Source organism: Asterias amurensis, chromosome 3, assembly GCF_032118995.1.
Source record: "Asterias amurensis chromosome 3, ASM3211899v1".
Lineage (NCBI taxonomy): Eukaryota > Metazoa > Echinodermata > Asteroidea > Forcipulatida > Asteriidae > Asterias > Asterias amurensis.
The window spans coordinates 22155299-22180929 of NC_092650.1; the positions used below are offsets into that span (position 1 = coordinate 22155299).

General features: G+C 37.8%; 2 protein-coding genes across 3 annotated transcripts in view; one reads left to right on the top strand and one right to left on the bottom strand.

Annotated features, from left to right (window-relative positions):
- The window catches only part of LOC139934780 (meckelin-like), a 32530-nt gene extending 24589 nt beyond the window's left edge, over positions 1-7941 (bottom strand). Inside the window, 6 exon segments of the mRNA XM_071929184.1 lie at positions 225-296; positions 1401-1467; positions 2569-2656; positions 3796-3883; positions 6164-6252; positions 7735-7941. Coding sequence (XP_071785285.1) covers positions 225-296; positions 1401-1467; positions 2569-2656; positions 3796-3883; positions 6164-6252; positions 7735-7936 — 606 coding nt within the window. The 5' untranslated portion in view covers positions 7937-7941.
- A 2404-nt stretch (positions 7942-10345) lies between these two features.
- LOC139935025 (ileal sodium/bile acid cotransporter-like) lies at positions 10346-24352 on the top strand. 2 transcript variants are annotated; one of them, XM_071929476.1, is made up of 2 exons: positions 10346-10431; positions 22275-24352. In XM_071929476.1, exon 2 carries the CDS (start codon positions 22303-22305, stop codon positions 23986-23988), a length of 1686 nt encoding a protein of 561 aa, XP_071785577.1. In that variant the 5' UTR covers positions 10346-10431; positions 22275-22302; the 3' UTR covers positions 23989-24352. The 2 variants fall into 2 exon arrangements, with proteins under 2 accessions (XP_071785577.1, XP_071785576.1); XM_071929475.1 differs by lacking the exon at positions 10346-10431 and adding an exon at positions 12727-12864.
- The last annotated feature ends 1279 nt before the right edge of the window (positions 24353-25631 follow it).

Sequence of the window (25631 nt, forward strand, 5' to 3'; positions counted from 1 at the left end):
TTAAACATCAATTTTTGTTTACCCACCCCAACTCATTGAGAGTTTATCATGACATGGTGTTACCACAAACCATAACAATATCATATTTCCACCATGCCAGGTTTGAAATCCTTCTTAATAATTAATAACTTTACAAAAAAACATTACTGACAGACATTTGACTTAAAGTTTGTCAATATTTGTCTTGCAACAAATAAAATTTATGCTAAAAAAAGATAACTTACTTCGAACGTCACTCTGTACGTGTCTTCCCTTGGTTGCTTCAGCTCAGTGGATAATAGACAAAGGTCATTGAACTGTTGACAAACAAGAAGTACACATGAAACAGCTGTTCAGTGTTCAAGACAATAAGAACATAATCATGTGAATGAAATGCCATACGGCTGTTTCATGTTAAGTTCCTTAAAAATCACTCGATATGGGAGTAAATTATGAGGCATAGAATATAACTTAGTGAAAACAAAACTTGGATTGAAAACAAAAACAAACAAACTTTGTACCAGTATCCTGACGATGACTAGAGCAAGCTGGTTGAAACATTGAGACCAATTACGAACTCACTCCCCTGTAGTGATGTTTACTAATAAGAAGTCCCCTCGATCAACTAAAGCTAAAGTATAATCATTTTGGTTTTTACCCATTTTGGTTTCTACCGGGATTGCCCACTAGCTAGAGGCAGTTTGAATCCTAGGTTTTGGCAGTGCGTACCACAACGATATATAAAAGAGGTTAAATTTACAAATTTAACATCTATTATATAAAGCTAAAGTGTCAGTCCTGGCTGATTTTGTACCTTCCGCCTAGGTAGAAGTTTTTTTCAGAGCTGACAAGTCTCCTGAATTCTGACAAGTCTACTCCGTGGTCTTAAATATAAAGCAAGATAAGTTCTCAAGAACATAATCTAGCCAGCAAGAAGACACACACATGGTGTTACCACAAACCAAATTAACATTAATACCTCACCATTTAAAGGGTCTATGTACTTTTTGTAGGACGTAAAAAAAACACAATGTCCACAGATTTACACTAAACTTACACAGTTTGAAGATAATGATAGTAGGAAGCTTCCTTGAAAATATTACTAGCTGAGGTGCTGCAGTTTTGAGCAATGAGTGAAACAATGTTATGAAAATAACTTCCGTCTAAGTGATCATGAGACAAAAATTATTTTAGCATGTAAAAACATATTTTCATGATATCGGTTTACTAATTTTTTTATTTTTTAAAACTACATCACTTCAGCAACTAACATTTGAAGGTACGCTTTCTACTATCATTATCTTCAAACAATGTAAGTTTAATGTAAATCTGTGGACATTGTGTTTTGTGTTACAAAAAGTACCCAACTCCTTGATGCCTCAAATTCAATAAAACCAATTAAGTAAATTAAAAAGTTTTACCAAGGTGTTCGGAGAGCTACACAGGCAGGTATCACTTGTCCCCAGGAACCTCAGACACCTTTCGCACCTTAACATAAAAAAAGGAATTTAATATTAAAAATGTGCCAAGGTCTGAACAAATTTGTAGGTTTTTATTATTTTGGTTTTTAACCTACACTTGTGTGTGTTATGCACTGAATACTGAGTGCTTTCCATTGCAACCTGTTTCTGCTTAGCACAAGTATTCAGTGTTTAGCAAACTTGGGCTCAATTAGTCATCAAAGTTGCAAGACAACAATGAAAGAAAAGACACCCTTATTGCACAAATTTGTGTGCTTTCAGATGCCTAAAAAAAGCTTCAGGCCGGGGCCCAATTTCATAAAGCTGCTTAAGCACTAAAGTTTGCTTAAGCAAACAAAATCCTTGCTTAATAAAACTAAATCAAACTTAACTAAATTTTGCTTAAGCAAAAAAAATCCTTGCTTAGTAAAATCAGATTACCGGCCAAGACTCCACTCAATTGTTGTGCTAAGTTAATAACAGCTAAATACTAGTCACAAGCAATGTATGTGGCATGACATTTGGGCCAGTAACATGTGTAAAATAAGCGAGCTATTTTCGTGCTTAAGCAATTTTCTTTGCTTCAGCAGCTCCATGAAGCTTGCTGAGAAAGTGAGAAATTACCTCTTTCTCAAAAACTAGATACTTCAGAGGGAGCCATTTATCACAATGTTTTATACCATCAGTTGTGTCTCACAACTTCTATATCAAATAACAAACCTGTGACAATTTGGGCTTAATCGGTCATCAGAGTCGGGAGAAAATAATGGGAAAACCCACCCTTGTATCCGCGCATTTCGCCGTGTCATGACATGTGTTTCAAATAAATCCGTAATTCTCGTTAATGAGAATTGATATCGTTTTACTGTTTTCTCAAAAAGTAAAGTATTTCATGGAATAATATTTCAAGAGAAGTATTTCACCACTACCTTCTGTAAACCCTGTATGTTATTTGTAAATCTGTGAACCTTTTTTTTTTTTCCTGTACCAAAAGGGTCCAATGGTTTTAATAGACTTGTTATTTTATGCTTTTTGGGGGGGACACGCCAAGTGAGAAAACTGGTCTATAAAAATTACATGTATCAAGTGCCTTTAGGCAGCTCTATGAAGTTCATCGCATTTTACTTACTGTGTTTTGTCTGTATTGGGTACGGAGAAGGCGTCACACTGCACACAGGTTTTATTGGATTGAAGGACTCCAGTTATTGAGTACTCCGCTAAAATAAAAAGAAACCCATCAAAAGTTAGTTCTCTTCCCGTGTTTAAAAACTTGCTGAAAACTCATTTATTTAAATCTTCATGCACTTAGCTCGTTAAATGTCTTGACAGTAGATTATTCATTGTATAATTTTGTATAATCTTTTTTTTTTATACATATTACAAACTTTCAATGATTTCAAATGAAATAATAAATTTGACTCCTGCATCTGCTGAAATACTGCACAACACTCTTTAGTTGCCTGGTAGCTGTTGGAGTAACCCAAGCACTTGTGAGCTACTGTGATTTTTCATACAAAAAGACGGTACTTTGGCTGCTGCTGTTTCATTTCATTTCAGAAACATTTATTTTCACACGAATGAGCTGTTAGAAGAACAAAACAACTGTTACAAGAAAACTAGTAACTAGTTAGTGGGGGTATTACACCAGAAGCCGAGGCTTATAAACCGAATCCCTTAAACACACAAACAAATATATTTATATAAACAATACTGAAAAAGGAAGAAAGAAATTACAAGAAACATTTTAACACAACAAAACAATGATACTACAGAAACAGAAAAACGAATGGAGTGGACATAAACTTAATGGACATCAGACGGACACACAAAACATATTATATGTTTTGTATGTCAGCTGTCTATTAAGTGTATTTCCACTCGATGTACTAGTGGTACAACGACACAGTAAATAATGCAAGCAAAAGAAAGCACTATTAAAGCGAACGGTATGAATGTAGAAAGAAAAAAAACAGACATGCAAACTATGCTATATACTGGTAGATAAGATGGTTCTTGAAAGTAGTTTTAAATTGAGGTACAAAATTGTTATTATTATAATAATTATTATTATTATTATTATTATTGGTTTATTAAAACACATTCAAACATTGCAGCTACAAGCTGAATTGAGTTTAAAATACACAAATTCATATAAACAAACAAAAAATGTTAAAATTTACAAAACAAAACATGAAGAGATACAACTTGTTTTTTATACATTAAAAATGCAAACTGGCTAGTGCCAGTGACAAATAAGGTAAAACAAAAAATTGCACGGCGAGTCACATTCAAAGCACAAGGCATCTGAAAGCACACAAATTTGTGCAAAAATGAAAGCAATAAATGAAAATCCTACCACCGATGAGTCCAGAGGGGCAAGCCTCACACTGGCCTTGGACAAGAGTGTCACAATAGATGCAGTTCCATCCATCTAATGTACTAACCTGAAATATAATCAAAAATGTTTTTATTAAATATAAAAATATTATTGGTTTCACGTCACCTTTGGAATAATCAGGTTAAAGCCATTATACACTTTCGGTAAACAGTATTGTCCAAGTCCCACACTTCGTGAATCACAACTTATATATATAAAATAACAAACCTGTGAAAATTTAGGCTCAATCGGTCATCGGAGTCGGGAGAAAATAACGGGGAAACCCACCCTTGTTTCCGCATGTTTCGGCGTGTCATGAAATGTGTTTAAAATAAATCCGTAATTCTCGCTATCGAGAATTGATATTGTTTAAACGTTTTCTCAAAAAGTAAAGCATTTCATGGAACAATACTTCAAGAGAAGTCTTTCACCATTACCTTCTGTATACCCTGTAAATTATTTGTAAATCTGTGATGTGAACTTTGTTTTTTTTTCTGTACCGAAAGTGTATAATGGCTTTAACATTCATTTACTTTATTAAGGCACTGGACACCATTGGTAATGACTAAAAATAATTGTTAGCATACAAATGTACTTGGTAATGAGCAATGGAGAGATGTTGATATAAAACATTTTGAAGTAACTTCACACTCAAATATTTAAAATACTTCAGGCCTGAAACCTTTTATTAGGCATCTGAAAGCACACAAATTTGTGCAACAAGGGTGTTTTTTCTTGCATTATTTTCTCTTGCAACTTCGATGACCAATTGGGTCCATGTTTTTACAGATTTTTTATTTTGTATACATGTATGTTGGGATACACCACGTGAGAAAGCAGGTCTTTGTGACAAGCTTACCAAACATGTCCAGTGCCTTTAAAGTTATATGCAGCTGAGTATGACCAACAGTCCAAACCATCCACTGTGGTCTTGAATGATGCGACATGCCAGCCTATAATATGGTATCATATATGGTGAATTACACTATGCCAGCCTGTGTTTGCATACACAGTACACAGTCAGCCCTCCTATTGTCCGACCAGTGGTTTTGAATAAGAGAATAAAAGTGTAGCGACAAGTTCTTAAATGGCCGTTTAAAACCAGCAGGGTCGTTGCCATGTGATAAAATGAGCTGAAGGCGAGGGCCTTTATCGCACAGCAACGACCCTGCAAGGTTTTAAACGGCTGTTTAAGAACGAGTCACTTCTCTTTTATTCCCATTCATAAATGCCCATTTGTTAAAAAATGTTAAACAAAATACAATTATAGACACTTTGACAATTGCAAATTCGAGGTTTGAAAAATTGTTTTTCAAAAACTTTGTGAAGAATCTGTTTGATGCGCGTGGGTTGTGTGTACGCGGGCGAGCTTAGAAATAGATTACGCGCGCACGCTTACATATATTACGCGCTGTTACTAATTGCTATGAATTGCATTTCGTGTGATAATCTTGCGCACGCGCGCCCGACACGCGGAAGCCAGCCGGTCTTAAACAGCTTCAGCTGTGTCTTTATCAACCGATTAAACACCCCCACGTGACGCGCTCTCCACCAATAGGAGTTAGTAGAGAAACTGTCTGGGGTATTTATGAATGATAAATAAACTTTGCCAACCCGCAATAAGATATCATGTGGATGCACACACAGTACACAGTCAACCCTCAGCTAATGTTTGACCATTCAATCTGATCCACTGTGGTTTGGAATGATAGATAAACCATACACTGAACATGAACATAGTCAACCCTCCAACTGTTAGACCAGTCAATATAATCTACTCTAGTTTTGAATGATAGTAAATCTATGCCAGACGGCAGTATGAAGAGGTCAATACATCAAACAGTACACAGTCAACCCTCCTACTGTGTGACCATTTAATATCATCTACTGTGGTTCTAAATGACAGCCAAACTATGTAAATTTTCACAAATTGTAGCGTTTGATGAACACATCTTCACAGTACACAAAAATGCCGAGTTGTGGCTGAGCGGTCAAGACTCAAGCCCACCAAACTCAAGCTCTAGTGTTTCTGATCAGCAGAGTGTGGGTTTGAGTCCTTGGCCCAATTTCATAGAGCTGCTAAGCACAAAAAAATTTGCTTAGCACGGAATATCTTCCTTGATAAAAACAGGATTGCCAACCAAATTTCCATTTTGTTGCCTTTCCTTGTTACTGGTAGCCACCTGTTTTAATGCTTATCTTGAAAATCGTGTAGAAATTTCATTGGGAAATCTTGTTTTTATTAAGGCAAACATGTCATGCTAAGCAAATTCTTGTGCTTAGCAGCTCTATGAAATTGGACCTTGGTCATGACACTTTCTCTCTCCATGCTATTAAAATTACATACCTGTCCTGCAGGGCAAGCCTCACATGTTAATGAAGGTCCCCCTTTGACGCTACTTGTCTTGTATGTAGATTTACAACTGCATGACAGTCCTAGGTGAAAAATGTTAACATTAACAGAATTAGTTTGAATCATGTATCTTATGGATGTGCATCATGTGCTTTTTAACAAAAAACGTCATTGATTTACATACTACCCATAATGCATCAGTGGCAAACCTGACACTTGACCTCATGAGAGTCCAAAGCCCTTAAGCTTGTGATGGAATTTTTTCTTCAATTGTGCTTGTGGACTTAAACATTTTAATTTTGAAGCTCAAGAAATGACCATGAGTAGACCCAAGAATCAAATACCCAGTGGTTCATAGCAGAATGCCGATTCCAGTCTTTAACCCCTACAAAATATATCTGGTGCACTTGTAGCCTACTGGTATGATAAAAAGATATAAAAGAACTCATAAAGTTTTGGTAGTGTAGTACAAAAGAAACTTCAGTTATTGCTGGCAAACGATCGTAAAACTTTCACCTAGATCAACGCTGATTTCAAAAACGTATAGCGTTAAGGAGGCCGAAAATATGAGACCCCTATAAGGCTGACAGGGGAGCCTTATAGTTTCTAGAAGTAGTTGTCTCCCACACCCCCGGGCCACACAGGACCTACTGCTTGTACCGTTCGTACGAGCAATGAGAGTAGGATCGGTGTGCACATGACGTGCGGAAGCGGATTAAATACTCCCATTTTATGCCAAGTGGCCTAATTTGTCCTGGGGAAAATGTGCAGACCATTTGGTTTCGGAATTTGGTGTTGGCACAAAATGTTAAATTGGAAGGAAGTTGTGTCGCCTGTTCTTTAGATCACACACTGTGAATTCTAAATCGGAAACTGAATTCTTACTAGGCCGTTTACGAACTCGCAACTGGGACACGCTTACAATACAGGGCAGATGTCGAAGGGTGGTGGGGTCGAGTTGTTTTTTAGAACAACCCATAAATTATAAATAAAGTAGGTGGTGACTTTTGAACTGAAGAAAAACAATTGGTGGCCATTGGTTTGAACTAAAATACATGGCAGCCACCTTTGAATAGAAATAAACCTCCTCTTCTTGTAAAAACCCAGACGATCAACTGGTATTTCATTTGTGTTTTACCTGGCCTTGCGGTTACGTATTCCAAACAAACAAAACAATTTGTTGAGCCTTTTGTCTTTTTGAGCTTTTTGAGTTTGACTCTTGAGAGGAGGTAGGTTTGAAATCAATGTTATTATGTCCCCAAAAATTCATTACATACTACACTCTGACTGGAAAAGTTTCCGTATGGCGGCACCATTTTTTCATTTGAAATAAAATAATATAGTATCTAACTTACCTGATTGATATATCCCTTTTGTAAAAATGAGTGAAAAAGTGGTGGCGCCATACGGAAAGTTATCCCTCTGACTCTGTACAGTATCGTTGGAAATACATTAGAAATTTTCCCCAGGAAAATAAATACAGTTCGGACATGGAGGAATAAATTCCATGGTTCGGATGAGGTTTATTTGTTGTTTACCTTCGCCGACATTTGTGTTTCACTTACCATCGCTACTTTGTGTTTGAGACACGGAATCGCAATCCCTGCACACTAGACCAGATATGTCGTAATACTGACTAGCTCCACAAGTCGTTGGGGTTTCGTATGGAATAGAATATGTCACTCCATCAATCTGTTTGTAACAACAACATGACAAAAACACGAAACAAATCCAAGAAAACAAACTCAAACTCCCGCGAGCCGCCATTTTGGAATGTTTATATTCGTTTGTTCAGTTTCCCTAACGGTGACTGTGTTCTCCAGTAAGTAAAAAAAAAACCTACCCCGTTTCTAACGCAAGGGGGCGCAAAGTGAATTATGGGCCCACGGCTTCGGCTTTGGATTCGCCTTCAGACTCTGATCCGTCCTCTCGAGCTAGCCAGGTGAAATCGTATTCAAGTGAACTCGTACCCAAAGTAAATTCGTACTGAAGTCAACTGGTACCCAGTCAACTCGTAACTAGGTGAACTCGCCAGCGTTATTCAATTAGTGAAAATATGGAAACTAGGTTATTTATTTATGTTTAGAAATTTCAAACTCATAAATTTTAAGGGATGTTTTCTTCAAACAAAACTCTTTCATAAACTTACTTTGAGCCTGCTTTTTTATTTTGTTTGCAGTTGGGGGATTTTTTCGGGGCCCTCAACCCCTTTTGAGTTAATAATATTTTATGTATTAAAAATAGTATTGAAAATAGAGGAACTCCATTTACGGTTAAATCTATGAATCAAATCAGTTTTTATGTACCTGTGCTAATAATATTATTCAAACATGGGTTTCGGGGGCCACTTTCCCCAAAACGGGGGAAAAGGACGATACAAACATCTCAATTGGCATCTCTTCTTAGTTAACTACAACATACAACAAAAATAACCGGTGCGCTATGACATAAGTACGAGTTGACTGTTGCACGAGTTGACCTGTTGGAAGAATTCGGATTATGGTACTCAAGTCAACTCGACCCCTTCAACTTGTACCACTAGGACCTGGTTGTTAATATTTTCATGTCTAAAAGATCAGTACTGCTTTAGACCTCTATATTAAAGTACATTTGTAGCAGCAGGTTTGGGGAGTTGTTACATAAGAGTGGACTAACCACTGGGACCTGGTTGTTTATATTTTCATGTTTAAAAGATGCAAGCACTGCTTCAGACCTCTTTATTCAAGTACATTTGTAGCAGCAGGTTTGGGGATCGAGTTGTTACATAAGAGTGGACTAACCACTAGGACCTGGTTGTTAATATTTTCATGTCTAAAAGATGCAAGCATATGCAAAATGACGTCATAAGATCATTCTCGCTCGGGTATTCTCCGATGGGCCGAACCACTGATGTGGAGTTTAGTATTTAGTGCCTTCCTTAGTGAAGTCGTACCCAAGTCAACTCGTACCCAGGTGAAATCGTATTCAAGGGAACTCGTACCCAAAGTAAATTCGTACCCAAATCAACTTGTACCCAGTGAACTCGTAACTAGGTGAACTCGCCAGGGTTTTAAACAAATCGTAAAAATGGGGAAATATTATTAGGTTTATTTATTTATGTTATGAAATTTAAAACTCATAAATGTTCAGGGAGGTTTTCTTCAAACAAATTTCTTTCAGAAACTTACCATGAGCCTGCTTTTTTAAATTTTGTGTGCACCAGGGGAATTTTTGTGTGCACCTGTGATGGGGGATTTTTTCGGAGGCCTCAACACAGTTGATAATGTTTGATTTAATGTTCTGTAAATAGAGGAACTCCATTTATGGTTAAAACTATTAATCGAATCAGGTTTTATAAACTTTAGCCTGCTTTTTTATTTTGTGTGCACGGGGGGATTTTTTTCGGAGGCCTCAACACATTTTGAGTTGATAATGTTTGATTTATTAATAATTTTGAAAATAGAGGAACTCCATTTACGATTAAATCTAGTAATCGAATCAGTTGTTATCAACCTGTGCTATTCAAACATGGGTGTCGGGGCCGCTTTCACTGCATCCTAATTTCAAAGTTTTAGGGCGGCTTCCAGATTTTTTGATACAAAAAAATGACAAGTAGGCGGCTGTGCTCCGAAACAAACTCAACAAGCTTCCCTACGGGATTTTTATGCAGAGAGAAAATCAAGTCTACCTACGGGATTTTTGCACGAAAAAAAAAAAAAAAAAAAAAAAAAAAAGTTACAACGGGTGTTCGGTACCCAAATGTAGCCCAAGCCCTAATGTAGCCGGACCTAAATGTAGCCCCAAACAAAGTGTCTTTGTACAATGACAGTGACTCGCTCTTTAACGCTGAACCCCCCCCCCCCCCCCGCCAAATTCACACGATGTAGGGCGCAGCCAGGTTATGGTGAACGTCAAGTCATCAGTTGCGGATACTAGAAGTGACATATAACCAATGGTTCAAGACGTATAAACCACAGCTATCTTAGTTCACTCACACGGAGGAAGAAATAATATAGGTCTGCAAAAAATTATGACTCAGCACTGACGTCATCATATAACACAGCCGGGACACGGGTAGGCCCTACAGCAGTCAGACTCACGTGTATAGCGCAAAACGTACTGCAGTGTGAAAATACTATTTGGTTGTCCTTTTTTTTCCATTTTTCTTTTTACATAATGGCTCCAATGATAAAGGATTTATCCGAACAATCGAGTTCCGAAACCCGGGTGAGAATCGCTGACCAGTACTAAAGTGTCGTCAGTGTCAAGGTGTCCTGAGATTGGTAAGTTTGGTTGTGCTGAAGTTCACATTTCTCAAAGAAAAAAATGCACGGTTTTGCGGTTGATAACAGAGGAACACCGACAACAAACTTGGCTAACGAGGTGGTGCATTTTGTATTTGTTTGTCAAAACCCAGCTGTGATTCTTTTGATGTATGTAGATAAAGTTTGATGATAAAGGGAAGTGGGCGGCAATTACAGTATTTCAACACTATTAATCTCATTTTTAAGATTACTTCAAAGGTATAGATACGTTTGGCAATTACCAAAGACCAGTGTTCTCAATATTGGTGTATCCTCAAATAACATGCATAAAATAACAATGTGGAAAGTTGGTCATCGAATTTGCAAGAGAATAATAATATAAAAAAACACTCTTTTTGCATTACTTTGTGTGCCTTTAGATGCATAATAAAAGGCTTCAGCTGAAGTCTATTATTATTTGAGTGAGACAAATTGATGTTATCTTTCTACGTCCGTGGGTTCGAATCCCGGTCGTGACACTTGTGTCCTTGAACAAGATACTTTACTATAATTGCTTCTCTTCACCCAGGGGTATAAATGGGTACCTGCGAGGGTGTGAATGAAAAGCTTTCGGAGCGCCACGGCAGCTCGGGGCTGTATACTCCCTTAATGGGAGCTGAGAAAGATTAAAGGGATGTTTATTGGCTCTATGACTAGGGGACTAATGTAAAGCGCATTGATCGGTTTATTGTGAAATGCGCTATATAAGAATTTGTTATTATTAATTTGTTATTACGTCACTCAGAGGGAGCAGTTTCACAATCAACAGCTCGTTGCTCGTTAACAAGAATCTTTGTATAATGCCTATTAATTATTTTAAACACGTACTAATAGCGCCCAATGCCTTTAACAATGTATACAGTTTCGAATCTTTAGAACCGTCCCGGATCCTATCCAGTTCTTATTGACCTATTCATTCATTCATTCATTCATTTACAACGATACACGAGAGGACCGAGTGCATCCGGGACGCAATCAAAATATTGCCTTTATAGTTTGTCGATAGTGCTTTCTAAAGAGAAATGTTTGTTTTTCTAAATCGATTCAAAATAGGAATGCTTAAACAAAATCGGGAACATATTTTTTGAAAATTGCCATTTCTATTAAGTAAGTTGCGGATTGCGATTTTTTGTTTCTGTAGATACGGGGGTACCACTTTTCTAATGGATCAATTTCATAGAGCAGAAAATATTGCTTTCAAACAATATTGTCTGCTAAGCAGAAATGAACTGGATAGTATGGGTTTGTGACTTGGTAGTTAACTTGGTCAGCATGTTCATGTTAGCACACTTTGTTGTGCTCAGCTATGCTTGTTGTTGCTTAAGCATTTATAGTGTAGTTATAGTGTACCTTTATTTTCAAGAATTACATGTGTTATAATCATGGTAACACTTAAATAAATTTATTATATCCATTCTAATTACTCTTTGGTATTTATACAGACGAAATATTTTTTATTTAATTTACGTCAGTGCCGCACTCAGAAACATTCCGACTCGGGAGAGCCACTTAACATTAATAAACAGAAAGCCATTCAACCTTGAATGAAATCGAAAGAAAGGAAGTCTACCAATTAACGATCGCGCCCGCAATAACGGCCCAATCAATGCTGACTAATTAACCCCTAGTGATCACCCGCTGACTAATTTCGAAATGACTTAGATTTTAAGACACTGGGAACGTTTTTGTAACTGTCAAAGACCAGTATTATCACTTGATGTATCCCAACATATGCATTTATTAACAAACCTGTGAAAATTAAGGCTCAGTTGGTCGTTCAAAACTGCAAGAGAATTGTGAAAGAAAAAACACCCTTGTTGCACAACTTGTGTGTATGCTTTCAGATGCATAATACATGGCTTCAGCCGAAGTCTTTTATTATTTGAGCGAGAAATTACCTCTTCCTCAAAAATTATGTTACTTCAAAGGGATCCGTTTATCACAATTTGTTATCCACCAACATCTCTCCATTGCTCACGACCGAGTAAGTATTTACGCTTATAATATTTTTATGTAAATTACCAATAGTGTCCATGGCCTTTAAATGTAAGGCTATCCTAAGTCTATTGGCACGCGTACACCAATAAAAAACACAGCACACTCGCACAACCACGCTCCTCTTAAAATAATCTTTGGTAATGAACTTTGCCCTTCACCTGTAACCAGAAACTGTATAAATGATAGCATGTGTTAAAAAAACAGTCATTTTTTTCTTTGTTAAATAATACCGGGTAACGTGACCCGTCCGGCGGCCTAGCTCCACCCCCGACAGACGGGACAACATTGTATCGGTCGCGACTGATCCTTACCAACCTTTTAGAGTGATACGTATAACCACGGAACAATAATAACACATGCATTCAAGAAATTACTGGCCACAGTGAAACACCTGGATATTTCCAATGAATGCACGTAAGTAATTACATTATCTGATATAAAAAAATAATATGTGTGCCGAGCACTTGTAACAACAGCGCGTTTTTGATGCTGCGTGCTGCGATGTGAAATGCATGGAATGGTGTAGTATATAGGCCAACCGTTATACAGGCCTATACTTTATGTTATGAAATACCATTTGGTAATGATGATTTTCTACGTTAACGAAGCAATATTTTGATGTGGAGTTTTTGAAATGTTATTGGGCGGCCTGATATGTTGTTTAAAACTTAATAGACATGAATTTTTATTGGGATAACGATTTTTTAAATTTTGGTTTGTAGCCATAATACACAGATGTGTGTTATTAGCACTGTATATATCTCAACCGAGCTTTATGCCTCTGATTTATTTAACATCGCTCGGGAAAGTACTGAGTTAGTATACAGTGTTGACACAACGATCGGTGTATATGGGTAAAACCAAACTGAATATTGTTTACATTTTAAAAATTTGTTGGTGTGTTTATGTTCATAGTTATGCAAGTTAGCTTTTGAAAAAAATTCACTTCGAATCGGTCTCTAAATATTTTGTATACCTTGTCCTCGTGTTTTCTTTGGCACAACACACAGATTAACATATAACACAGACCAGTTACCTTAATGAAATTAACCGCAACAAAAAATGTGGTCTACATGACTGTTGTCAGATTCCATAAATATACTAATGTCGTACGTGCATACAGAACATGGTGTTCATGATTCACCGGGAAATCACCTATGTTAAAAGTTTACCACCGGATGGCGAGCTGCAGTAAGGTACTGGACAAGTTTGGTACTATAAATTACTCTTAAAAAGAGAATACGAACTTTGAAGCATTAATGGAAACCATTCATATGGCTCACTCTGAAGTAACGTAGTTTTTGAGAAAGAGGTAATCTCTCGCTCAAATAATAAAATACTTCAGCTGAAGCCTTTTATTATGCATCTGAACGAACACACATTTTTTTAAAGGCAGTGGACACTATTGGTAATTGTCAAAGTCTAGCCTTCACAGTTGGTGTATCTCAACATATGCATAAAATAACTAACCTGTGAAAATTTGAGCTCAATTGGTCATCGAAGTTGCGAGATAATAATGAAAGAAGAAAGCACCCTTGTCACACGAAGTTATGTACGTTTAGATGGTCTAAACCTCAAGTTCAAAATCTGAGGTCTCGAAATCAAATTCGTGGAAAATTACTTCTTTCTCGAAAACTATGGCACTTCAGAGGGAGCCGTTTCTCACAATATTTTATTCCATCAACCTCTTCCCATTACTCGTCACCAAGAAAGGTTTTATGCTAATAATTAGTTTGAGTAATTACCAATAGTGTCCACTGCCTTTAAGGATGTTTTTTCTTTCATTATCCCGCAACTTTGATGACCAATATTGAGCTCAAATTTCCACAGGTTTGTTATCTTGTGCACTATGTTGAGATACACCAAGTGAGAACTTTGACCATTATCAAATGTGTCCAGTGCCTTTAAGATCGCTTGTGAGACATATCCCTGTGCATCTCATCACCAGAAATGCATAACAAAAAGATCAATTAAAATGTTGTATTTGCTTATTTGGATGTTGACAGTAGGCCTACGATGCACAGTGAAAAACATGGCGATTAGATTAACATCGGGCCGATAACCTTGTGAACTGACGCATGAATGATAACTCAGAGACACTACACCACGAGATAGAAATGGCGGGACCATTTTGTTTGTTTTTCCTTCAAACCAACGTGATCAAAGAGATTTGCTGAACGGGAAATTAGACAGAGGCACTGCACTGGATACTATTGGTAATTACTCAAAATATTTGTTCGCCCATAAAACTTACTTGGTAACATCCAATGGAGAGCTGTTGATAGTATAAGACATCATGAGAAACGGCTCCCTCTGAGGTTTGAGGTAATTTCTAACTCAATACAGTAAAAGACTTCAGCTGAAGCCTTTTCAAGTGTGTTTTTATTTCATTAACCTTTCGCAAATTCGACGACCAATTGAGCCAAACTTTCCCAGGCTTGTTAACTTATTTTATTCATAATGTTGGGATTCAAGTGAGAATACTGGTCTTTGACAACTTTACCAAACGGCCAGTGCCTTCAGGTATATTTTATTTTACTTATTAGTGCAAGATTTCATAAAATATACAAAAAACTAGTGTTTGGTCGTCCACCACTACCTTCCAAAAACACCGTGACCAAACTGGATTAATTTAAACTATGTAGGTGAATAGTTCAAAATGTCATTACAAAATTATATTTATGTATATAGCCCCAACGTATATAGCCAAGGATATAAGAGTCTGTACGTCAAAACAACCATGCTGGTATTAAATCATCATTGAAAATAACATTTAAGTTTTATGGACCGTAGCGGAATCAGTTTATTACTCTTACGGACCAAAAAAATTAATGGTGTAGGCCTACATTGGTTTAACGTAATACATGACCTTATTCGTAGATTTACACATCTCTTCAATGCAAAAGTAAACATTTTTAGTTTGTGAGCTGTTCGATTGCTTTAATATAAATGTACATGTTACATGGTGTTACCGCAAACCTTTCTGTATCGTATTTCCACCATGCAAAGTTTCAAATCCTACAACAAAACTGACATGTGAAAATGTCAAAAGATTGTCGTGTTTCTGAGAAAAGGTCTATCGCCTGTCCTATAGCAAGATGTTTTACCATAATTGCTTTCTCCTTCGGATGTGACATTAAGCCGTAGGTCCCGTGTATATGATTGGTAGTGTACTTTAAAACAACACAACTCAAAATAATTATTAGCACAAAACCTTACTTGGTAATGAGTAATGGGGAGAGGTTGGTAAGTATAAAACATTGTGAGAAACAGCTCCCTCTGAAGTGGAGTAGTTTTCGAGAAAGACGTAATTTTCCATGAATTTAATTTCGAGACCTCAGATTTAGAACTTGAGGTCTCGAAATCAAGCCTCTGAAAGTACACAACTCCGTGTGACAAGGGTGTTTTTTCTTTCATTATTATCTCGCAACTTTGACTACCGGTTGAGCTCAAATTTTCACAGGTTTATTATTTTATGCATAGGTTGAGATACACCAGCTGTGAGGACTATAGTCTTTGACAATTACCAATGGTGTCCACTACCTTTAAAGAGAATGGGTTAACCCCTATGTTTCTGGTTCTCATGTAGCGAGCATCCTTGTTTACAGGTTTCCTCACGCTTCCGAGCTGTTTAGTGATTATGAGTTCACTTCTGACGCAAGCGTGGATTCATAACAATAATAATGAGCAATGGAAAACAATCATTGGGTTTCAATATGAAAAGTTACATAAACGAAGCCTGTCGAAATAACATTTTCCCTTTTATACAATCCGTTTTGAAAAGGGATTGCCAAAACTGGTTCTCATTTCATAATGATTATTTGCACAAAGTCTCTCCAAAAGAACACAAACTGATGTTTTGATGACTTCACGCGAAAAATAAATACAATCTAACACCATTGTGATGTTAAAGGAACACGTTGCCTTGGATCGGTCGAGTTGGTCTTTGAAAAGCGTTTGTAACCGTTTGTTATGAAATGCATATGGTTAGAAAGATGTTTTAAAAGTAGAATACAATGATCCACACACATTTGCCTCAAAATTGCGTGGTTTTCCTTTTACTTTGCGAACTAACACGATTGGCCTATTATAGAAGTAAACAATTTGACTCCCATAAATGGCCGACCGTGTTTGTCGACGAGGTAAAAGGCAAACCACGCAATTTTTAGTGATACTTGTGTGGATCATTATTTTCTATTTTAAAAATATATTTCTAATCATTTGCATTCTATAACAAACGGTTACAAACGCTTTCCAAAGACCAACTCGACCGATCCAAGGCAACGTGTTCCTTTAATGTTGAACCTCTCCATGGGTATCTAATGTGACAACATAAACCGCGTCAGTACTGGTTTTTGAAGTGTCATTGCAGTGTTAAAATAGTACTTATTTCTGACAACACAAATACACCAGTTTGTTCAACACCATGTGATGCTAATTTTGAACATATCGTGAGTATCTATACGTGACAACACCGAAGGTGTACATTTAACACCCTATAGTTTTTGCAGTGCGACATCGCGCGCCATTTTTAATAACTGCCTGATTCGATGTGGGAGTTTTATTACTCAGAGTCTTCAAAACCAAAGTCAGAGGTAAACAGTAAAACAGAATGTCACATTTACCTTTGAGTTTCACATCTTGGATTGCAAAGAAATATATACCAAAAAACAGTAGGTCCAGCTTTATATTTTAGCCAACCACTGATTATATTTACATGTAGATAGTTCGTCAAAACCGTCAGCACTTATTTTTCATAGAAATATTACCCTGCAAATCTTTAAAAGGTTTATACCTCATAATTCTGAGAAACAAGGTCAGATAATTTTAACATGATGAAACCTAACACGAAAAGGTTCCATTAAAAATTAAATTAAATTAAGTTCCACTCTCGACATCGTAAAATACAAGTCAAATGATATTAAAAAGGGCAAATGGAACGGATATGATAAAACCTTATACATTAAAATGGCGTTTACAACATTATAGGAACACGTTGCCTTGGATCGGTCGAGTTGGTCTTTGAAAGGCGTTTGTAACCGTTTGTTATAAAATGCATATGGTTAGAAAGATGTTGTAAAAGTAGAATACAATGATCTACACAAATATACCTCAAAATTGCCTGGTTTTCCTTTTACCTCATCGACTAACATGGTCTGCCATTTATGGGAGTCAAATAAATGGCCGACCGTGTTAGTTCGCAAAGTTCAAGGAAAACCACGCAGTTTCGCGGCAAACTTGTGTGGATTATTGTATTGTACTTTTACAATATTTTTCTAACCCTATGCATTTTTATAACAAATGATTACCAATGCTTATAATAGACCAACTCGTCCGATCAAAGGCAATGTGTTCCTTTAAGTAGTCCTAAAATGACAGAATCAGATCTAGAATTTAGGCGTATGTGCATAAAACTGTACCATAACAATTACGAGCATGTAGATATTACATGGCTATAAATACATATTAAATGAAATGCATTACTTTTGTTTCATCATACACAACTTGTGAAAATTTAATTTCAAGTAACAGCGTTTTGAGATATCGCCGATAATCCGCGCGTTAAAGGGAGGTACATGATTGGTAATAACTAAAAACAAATATTAACTTAAAAACTGACTTGGTAACAAGCATTGGAGAGCTGTTGATGGTATAAAACATTGTAAGAAACGGCTCCCTCTTGAAAAACCATAGTTTTTGGGAAAGAGGTAATTTCCCACTAAAATAATAGAAGTTTTCTAGCTAGAAGTCTTTTATTCCTATCTGAAAGCACACGAATTCGTCCAACAAGGGTGTTTTTTCTCTAATCACTTTCTCGCAACTTCGATGACCAATTTAGCTCAAATTTTCACAGGCTTGTTATTTTATGCTTATGTTGGGATACACCAAGTGAGAAGACTGGTCTTTGACAATTACCAAACGTGAATCTTCCCTTTAAGTTTACTCCGTAATAAGAAAACACCATCTGAGAAACGTATATGACAGTAACGTTTCTCAGACTTAAGTTCTGGGTATAAAACATTTAAGTTGTTTCCATACCCACATTAGATCGAGGCGAAATTATTCTGAAAATGCTTTATACTACCAAAAGCTACTGTACCAAAAGTTTGCATTACCATAGACATGTGTAATACAAACGTAGTCCCACATCCTTGCAGGGGAAACTGTATGTTGAAGCGTCTAGAGCGTCACTGAGTGACGGATAAACGCGATAAGAAGCCACTATTATTATCATTTTATTATTTATTGGGAATAAATTATCAATAGTGTCCAGTGTCTTTAAATGGTCCCGCCAGTGGATGTTAAGAATCTTACCATAGACATGTATAATACAAACGTAGTCCCAAATCTTGCAGGTAATAGTGTTAAAGCGTCTAGAGCGTCACTGAGTGACGGATATACGCGCTATATAAGAAGCCACTATTACTATCATTTTATTATTTATTGGGAATGGTAACCAAACGTCTTAATCGTCCCTTTAATTGACTGGCAAAAAAGTGGCGCAAGGCTTTACAGTACTAACGAGACAATGGGGTATTCAAAATGGCGCCAGACTAAAGGTCGCATCTGAAACACAGATAACACAATTTACGTAAAATTTAACATTCCTATAGACGTCCTTGTACAGACAGATAAACACGACATGTTTAATTGATTGTGAAGACCATGTGACGTAAAGGTAGGAGGACACACACATTTATTGCCATCATCAAGTTCATAACAAACAACCAAACTGTAAACAAACACAAACAATTCACGTTTTTAGTGACAATGACGAAAATTGGATCGAGAGAAGTTGAGCAACCGACTTAAGTATTTTTTTTTTAATTTTGCATCTTCTCAACCTTGTCACAAACAAACAACAAACAAATACAAATATGTTTACGTTTTTAGTGACAACGAAGAAAAACGGCTCAAGAGAATTTGAGCAACCGAGCTAGTTAAAGGCAGTGGACATTATTGGTAATTACTCAAAATAATTATTATCATAAAACCTTTATCGATTACGAGTAATGGGGAGAGGTTGATATTATATAAAACATTGTGAGAAACGGCTCCCTCTGAAGTGACATAGTTTTCGAGAAAGAAGTAATTTTTCATGAATTTGATTTCGAAACCTCAGATTTAGAATTTGAGGTCTCGAAATCAAGCATCTAAAAGATAATATCTCGCAACTTTGACGACCGATTTAGCTCAAATTTTCACAGGTTTGTTATTTTATGCATATGTTAAGATACACCAACTGTGAAGACTAGTCTTTGACAATTACCAATAGTATCGAGTGTCTTTAAACAACTGTTTAATTAGTGTTCTTCTTCGTAATTGTGCACGAAACCCGCTTTAAAATGTGATAGTGTTTCACGTCCTATAAAAGGATAACATAATATATGTGGAATTTTCACCATATTATGTACAAGGGATATTTTACACATAGACGAGCTTCATTCGATCATATCGAGCCATTGCCTAGGTGTTGGGATTTTGCTAATTATGCATATTTTTATAAGGATGATTTAGTATGCGCCATTTTAATTTTGCGGTTGAGTGCACCGATTTAAACACGCTTCAGAAGCTACCGTTACACACTATTCGGCTGTCAAGACAGGCTTAGCTTTCTTCAAAGCGATACTATGTTGGGAACCATTTTTCTTTATAGGAGAAACGTAAAATGTCACAGACACACTCTGTATGTATTATAAATCTGAAAGTACACAAATTTGTACAGCAATGTTGGTTTTTCTCTCATTCGTCTCTCTTGCAACTTTGTTGACCATTATTGAGCCAACAATTTCACACAGGTTTGTTATGTTATGATATAATGGGCCACAACAAGTGATAATGCTAGTCGTTGACAACGTTTCCAAAGTTGTCAAGTAGCCGTCTTCACGAATGATTAATCCTATCTCGAGTTGGGACAAGTAACTCGTCCCAACTTAGGATGAGTTCAATGCATTGTAAATGGTTACGGAACTTAACTCGTCCTCAGTCCTAAGTTAGGAAGAGATGGCAGTGTCTTTAATGGGTGTAGATGTACATGTACAGAGACGAGTTCATGGTGTCTGCTCTGCTTTATTGAGGGAAAATACCCAAACGAGTAGATGTCTGTGGATGAATTGATATATTCATTTTATTCACATGGTGCATGATAATCTGTTCACAATTCGAGTTCCATCCACCTCGTGATTATACAACTGTCACGTGGCACTCACGTGCGACCATAGTTTGCATAAAATAGACCTTTCTTTTGTTGATAAAAAAACCGCCTTGGTTGGCATGGTCGGCCGAATGTTAGTAAAACACTCAATCGTAAAAACAGATGTTTTAACCAAATTCAGCATTTTCTGCAAACTTTCAATTAAATAAAATACCTCTCGTAATTATTTGTTTTGTTTTTTAACAAAATCGACATATTTTGCTACATTGTTACCAAAAATAGCGATCTTTTTTTAATTTGCACTTACGGCTTTCCATTGTTTTCCAATCTGGGTTGGCAAAAACTCGGGCTGTGACGTTGCAAAAGAAAGGTCCATAGACCAAGGATCCACTGTTTTGTGCAAGTTTAATACCAAGGAACGTTTTCACCAAAGAAGTCTACGTAGCAAAATAAAGAGAGCAAAAACAAGTTACTCAGCTGTTGTAAAAGCATCCATGTTTTAAAATTGTTACTCATATTCTAAAAATTAAAATACCAGGAGACGGACGATTTACTTAGGGTGATTTTGACACCTTGTGTGTTACAATCAATCGAGTATTGTTGTCGCGGTGAGTGCTTACCAGTGAAAAGTGCCCATTTCCATTGTTGCAGTAACTCCTATAGACAAGAACAGCTTTTCAAAATTCCCGCTATTAGCTTCATGCTGAATCAGAGGAGCGATCAATGTCAATAGGAGTTACTGCAACAATGGAAATGGGCACTTTTCACCTGTAAGCACTTACACCGACATTAAAGGAACACGTTGCCTTGGATCGGTCGAGTTGGTCTTTGAAAAGCGTTTGTAACCGTTTTTTATAAAATGCATATGGGTAGAAAGATGTTGTAAAAGTAGAATACAATGATCCACACAAACATGCCTCGAAATTGCGTGGTTTTCCTTTTACCTCGTCGACTAACACGTCGGCCATTTATGGGGGTCAAAATTTTGACTCCCATAAATGGCCAACCGTGTTAGTTCGCACAGTAGAAGGAAAACCACGCAATTTCGAGGCAAACTTGTGTGGATCATTGTATTCTACTTTTACAACATCTTTCTACCCATATGCATTTTATAAAAAACGGTTACAAACGCTTTTGTTTTGACCAACTCGTCCGATCCAAGGCAACGTGTTCCTTTAATACTCAACCGATTGTAGCAAACAAGGTATCAAAATCCCCGTAATAAAATTTTCCGTCTCCTGATATTTTCACTTTTAGATTATGAGTAACAAATTTAACATTATAGCTGCTTTTATAACAGCCTAGTTATTTTTTTGCTGTGTTTATTAAGTCTGAACATTGTACACACTGGGGAGTTACTATAGTTTCGATATCAAAGGTTTGCGGTAACACCATGTAATAACTATCTCTAATGAGTTGGGTGGTTCTGAAAAGAACCGTTGGTTTCAACTTTCTGAAAAGAACCGTTGGTTTCAACTCAACTGGAGTTGAAACCAACGGTTCTTTTCAGAACCACCCAACTCATTAGAGATAGTCATTACATGGTGTTACCGCAAACCTTTGATATCGTATTTCCACCATGCAAAGTTTCAAATCCTATTTACTATAGTTTCATTTTCTGTCAGAGATGTTATAATAGCGTGTCTAATACTTGTGTGTTCTATCACAGATTTAACGAACCGACTACGACACTGAAGATGGCCGCAAGTGCTGTTGTATTGCTCCTCTTATTTGGCATACTACTGGTGAGGGGTTCATGGGCCTTAAAGAACACCCTTCATGACAACTACACGGACGCGAACGGTGATAACACAAGCTTCGAAATCGGCAACAATGGCTCCTCGGTGAAGCTGGTTTTCCGGCAGACCTCAACGTGGCAGCTTATGGTCAACTCATCAGATGAAGGCACTTTTGAATTTAGAAGTGCCGACAGGAGGATATTCAAACCCACGGAACCAATCACGGTCACGGTCACGGAAAATACGTCCTTTCCAATTTGCGTGACCGTAAATTTTACTGGAGAATACGTTGGGGAGAGCTATCTCGAGATGTTCAACATTAACGACACTTTTACGCCGATAGGTGCAGTGGAAGTAAGCGTCCATCCTCCGTTTCAGACACTGGGCATCATAGCCACTGTTATTTTGACCGTCTGGCTGGTGATCTCGTACGTGATCATGGCGGCCAAAGTCGAGCCCAGGGTTTTGCTGGATAAAATCAAACCGCCCTGGGGAGTCATCATGGGGATGGTGTGTCAGTTCGTTCTCATGCCACCTCTAGCCTTCGGAGTGGCGAAAGTGTTCAACTTGACCGGCGCTCTGGCCGTTGGCCTGGTCCTAGTAGGGACCTGCCCCGGGGGATTTTTCAGCAACATCGAGGTCTTGCTCCTGGACTGCGACATCGTCCTCAGCTTGACCATGACCACTTTCTCCACGTTCTTGGCGGTGGGTATGATGCCCCTGAACCTCCACATCTACGCCAGACCGTTCGTGGATGGCAACAGTAATCTGGAGACGCCATTCCAGAGTCTTCTTATCCAACTCTGCGGGCTGGTTATGCCCCTCGTAATCGGGGTACCGTTCTTCCATCGCTTCAAGAAAGCTCGAGAAATATGTCTTAAACTCGTCAAACCCTTCACGCTCGTCTTGATGATTCTAGGTGTTGTTCTCTTCATACCTTCTCAATACTACATCTTCTACGGTGACTGGAAGGTGTGGACTACCTCAGCCCTCATGCCGGTCCTGGGGGCCTTTCTCGGTATCTCAATCGCAAGAATCGCAAATTTCAGCTACACATTTTCAATAACAGTCGCAATAGAGACCGGGTGCCAGAACACTTTGCTAGCGGTCTCGGTGGCCAAACTTTACTACAAGGACCCAGAATCGGACATCGTGGCTATCATTCCCTTACTCATCGCAATGGTGACGGGGTTCGAAGGTCTTGCAGTGGCTGCACTGTATTACATAGGTCTCTTCATCAAAGGTAAGATGAAGAAAGGATCAGACTCAACGTCTTACGACATAGAGGGCGCTGACAATATTCAGACGGAGTGTGCCGAGACAAGTCTACATCCGAATGAGATGGTGCAGCTTGGAGAGCCGCCGGGCTTGCAGTACGCTATCCCCGGTGACGGCTTTGCGAACGGCCGGTGCTCGCCACGGGGAGTTCTCGAGAAGTCCGGCCGTCCGTTGGCACTAGGCGCGCCGATGGGCTTCGGCAATTCGGACGGGGTAGGAGAGGCGGACGGGTATGAACATGAAGAGATGAGGGAGACATCTCTGTACCCAGTGGAGGTTCCGGACAGGCCGCACTATCGGAAAGATGACAGGCCTAATGGGTGTGTGAACGACGGCTATATGGCAGATCGGAACGAATGGATGTAGGGAGACGAGTAGGTCAAAAATAGCAAATACAAGTTTCTTTAATTCTTGCTTATTGTTATGACAATACCAAAGAGTTTATTTTAATTACGGTGATGGATAACAGTAATTAGTACAATTTTACAGGCACAACCAGTGCATCATGTGGTATATGTGGTATATTGAACACATTTCAGTGTTCAATTCCCCCCCTCCTTGTGATCTGCAAGACAATGTTTACAAAATATAACCCATGAGCTGCCTAGAAAACCTGTAGCATGTATTGCAGTTGGTTGCCTCCTAGTTGCCTCATGTGACAAAGGCCCTTAAAGGCAGTGGACACTATTGGTAATTACTCAAAATAATTATCAGCGTAAAACCTTTCTTGGTGACGCGTAATAGAGAGAGGTTGATGGTATAAAACATTGTGAGAAATGGCTCCCTCTGAAGTGCCATAGTTTTCGAGAAAGAAGTAATTTTTCACGAATTTGATTTCGAGACCTCAAGTTTAGAACTTGAGGTCTCGAAATCAACCATCTAAACGCACACAACTTCGTGTGACAATGGTTATTTTTCTTTCATTATTATCTCGCAACTTGGATGACCAATTGCGCTCAAATTTTCACAGGTTTGTTATTTTATGCATATGTTGAGATACACCAACTGTGAAGACTAGTCTTTGACAATTACCAATAGTGTCCACTGGACACCTTTGGTAGTTGCAAATGCATGAAATAAAAAACATTTTGAAAGTTTGACTCAGTTGGTCGTCGGAGTTGCGAGAGAATAATGGGAGAGAATCACCCTTGTCGCACAGATGCTTAAATTCGAGACCTCATCTGAGGTCTCGAATTAAATTCAAGTATTTTAGTGAGAAATTACTTCAGAGGGAGCCGTTTCTCACAATGTGTTGTACTATCAACAGCTCTCCATTGCTCGTTACCAAGTTATTATTTTTAGGCTATAAGAATTATTTTGAGTAATTTCCAATAGTGGCCTGTGCCTTTAATTACCACAAGTATGTGAACAATGATGGCTTCTATTGGGCTATTTTATCTGAAATACATTTATTCCGTTAAAATGAAAACTCTTCCTAACTTAATGGATATTTTTCTTTTTTACTTAAAAAGTTCTTTTCGGTGCCAGAAACCCCCGCTTACATGGCTTGGTTTGGCGTAGTGGATTTTGTACACTGTACATAAAGGAACACGTTGCCTTGGATCGGACGAGTTGGTCAAAACAAAAGCGTTTGTAACCGTTTTTTATAAAATGCATATGGTTGGAAAGATGTTTTAAAAGTAGAATACAATGATCCACACAAGTTTGCCTCGAAATTGCGTGGTTTTCCTTCTACTATGCGAACTAACATGGTCGGCCATTTATGGGAGTCAAAATTTTGACCCCCATAAATGGCCGACGTGTTAGTCGACGAGGTAAAAGGAAAACCACGCAATTTCGAGGCATGTTTGTGTGGATCATTGTATTCTACTTTTACAACATCTTTCTACCCATTCGCATTTTATAAAAAACGGTTACAAACGCTTTTCAAAGACCAACTCGACCGATCCAAGGCAACGTGTTCCTTTAAAGAAACACGTTGCCTTGGATCGGACGAGTTGGTCTATAAAAAGCGTTTGCAACCGTTTTTTCATAAAATGCATATGATT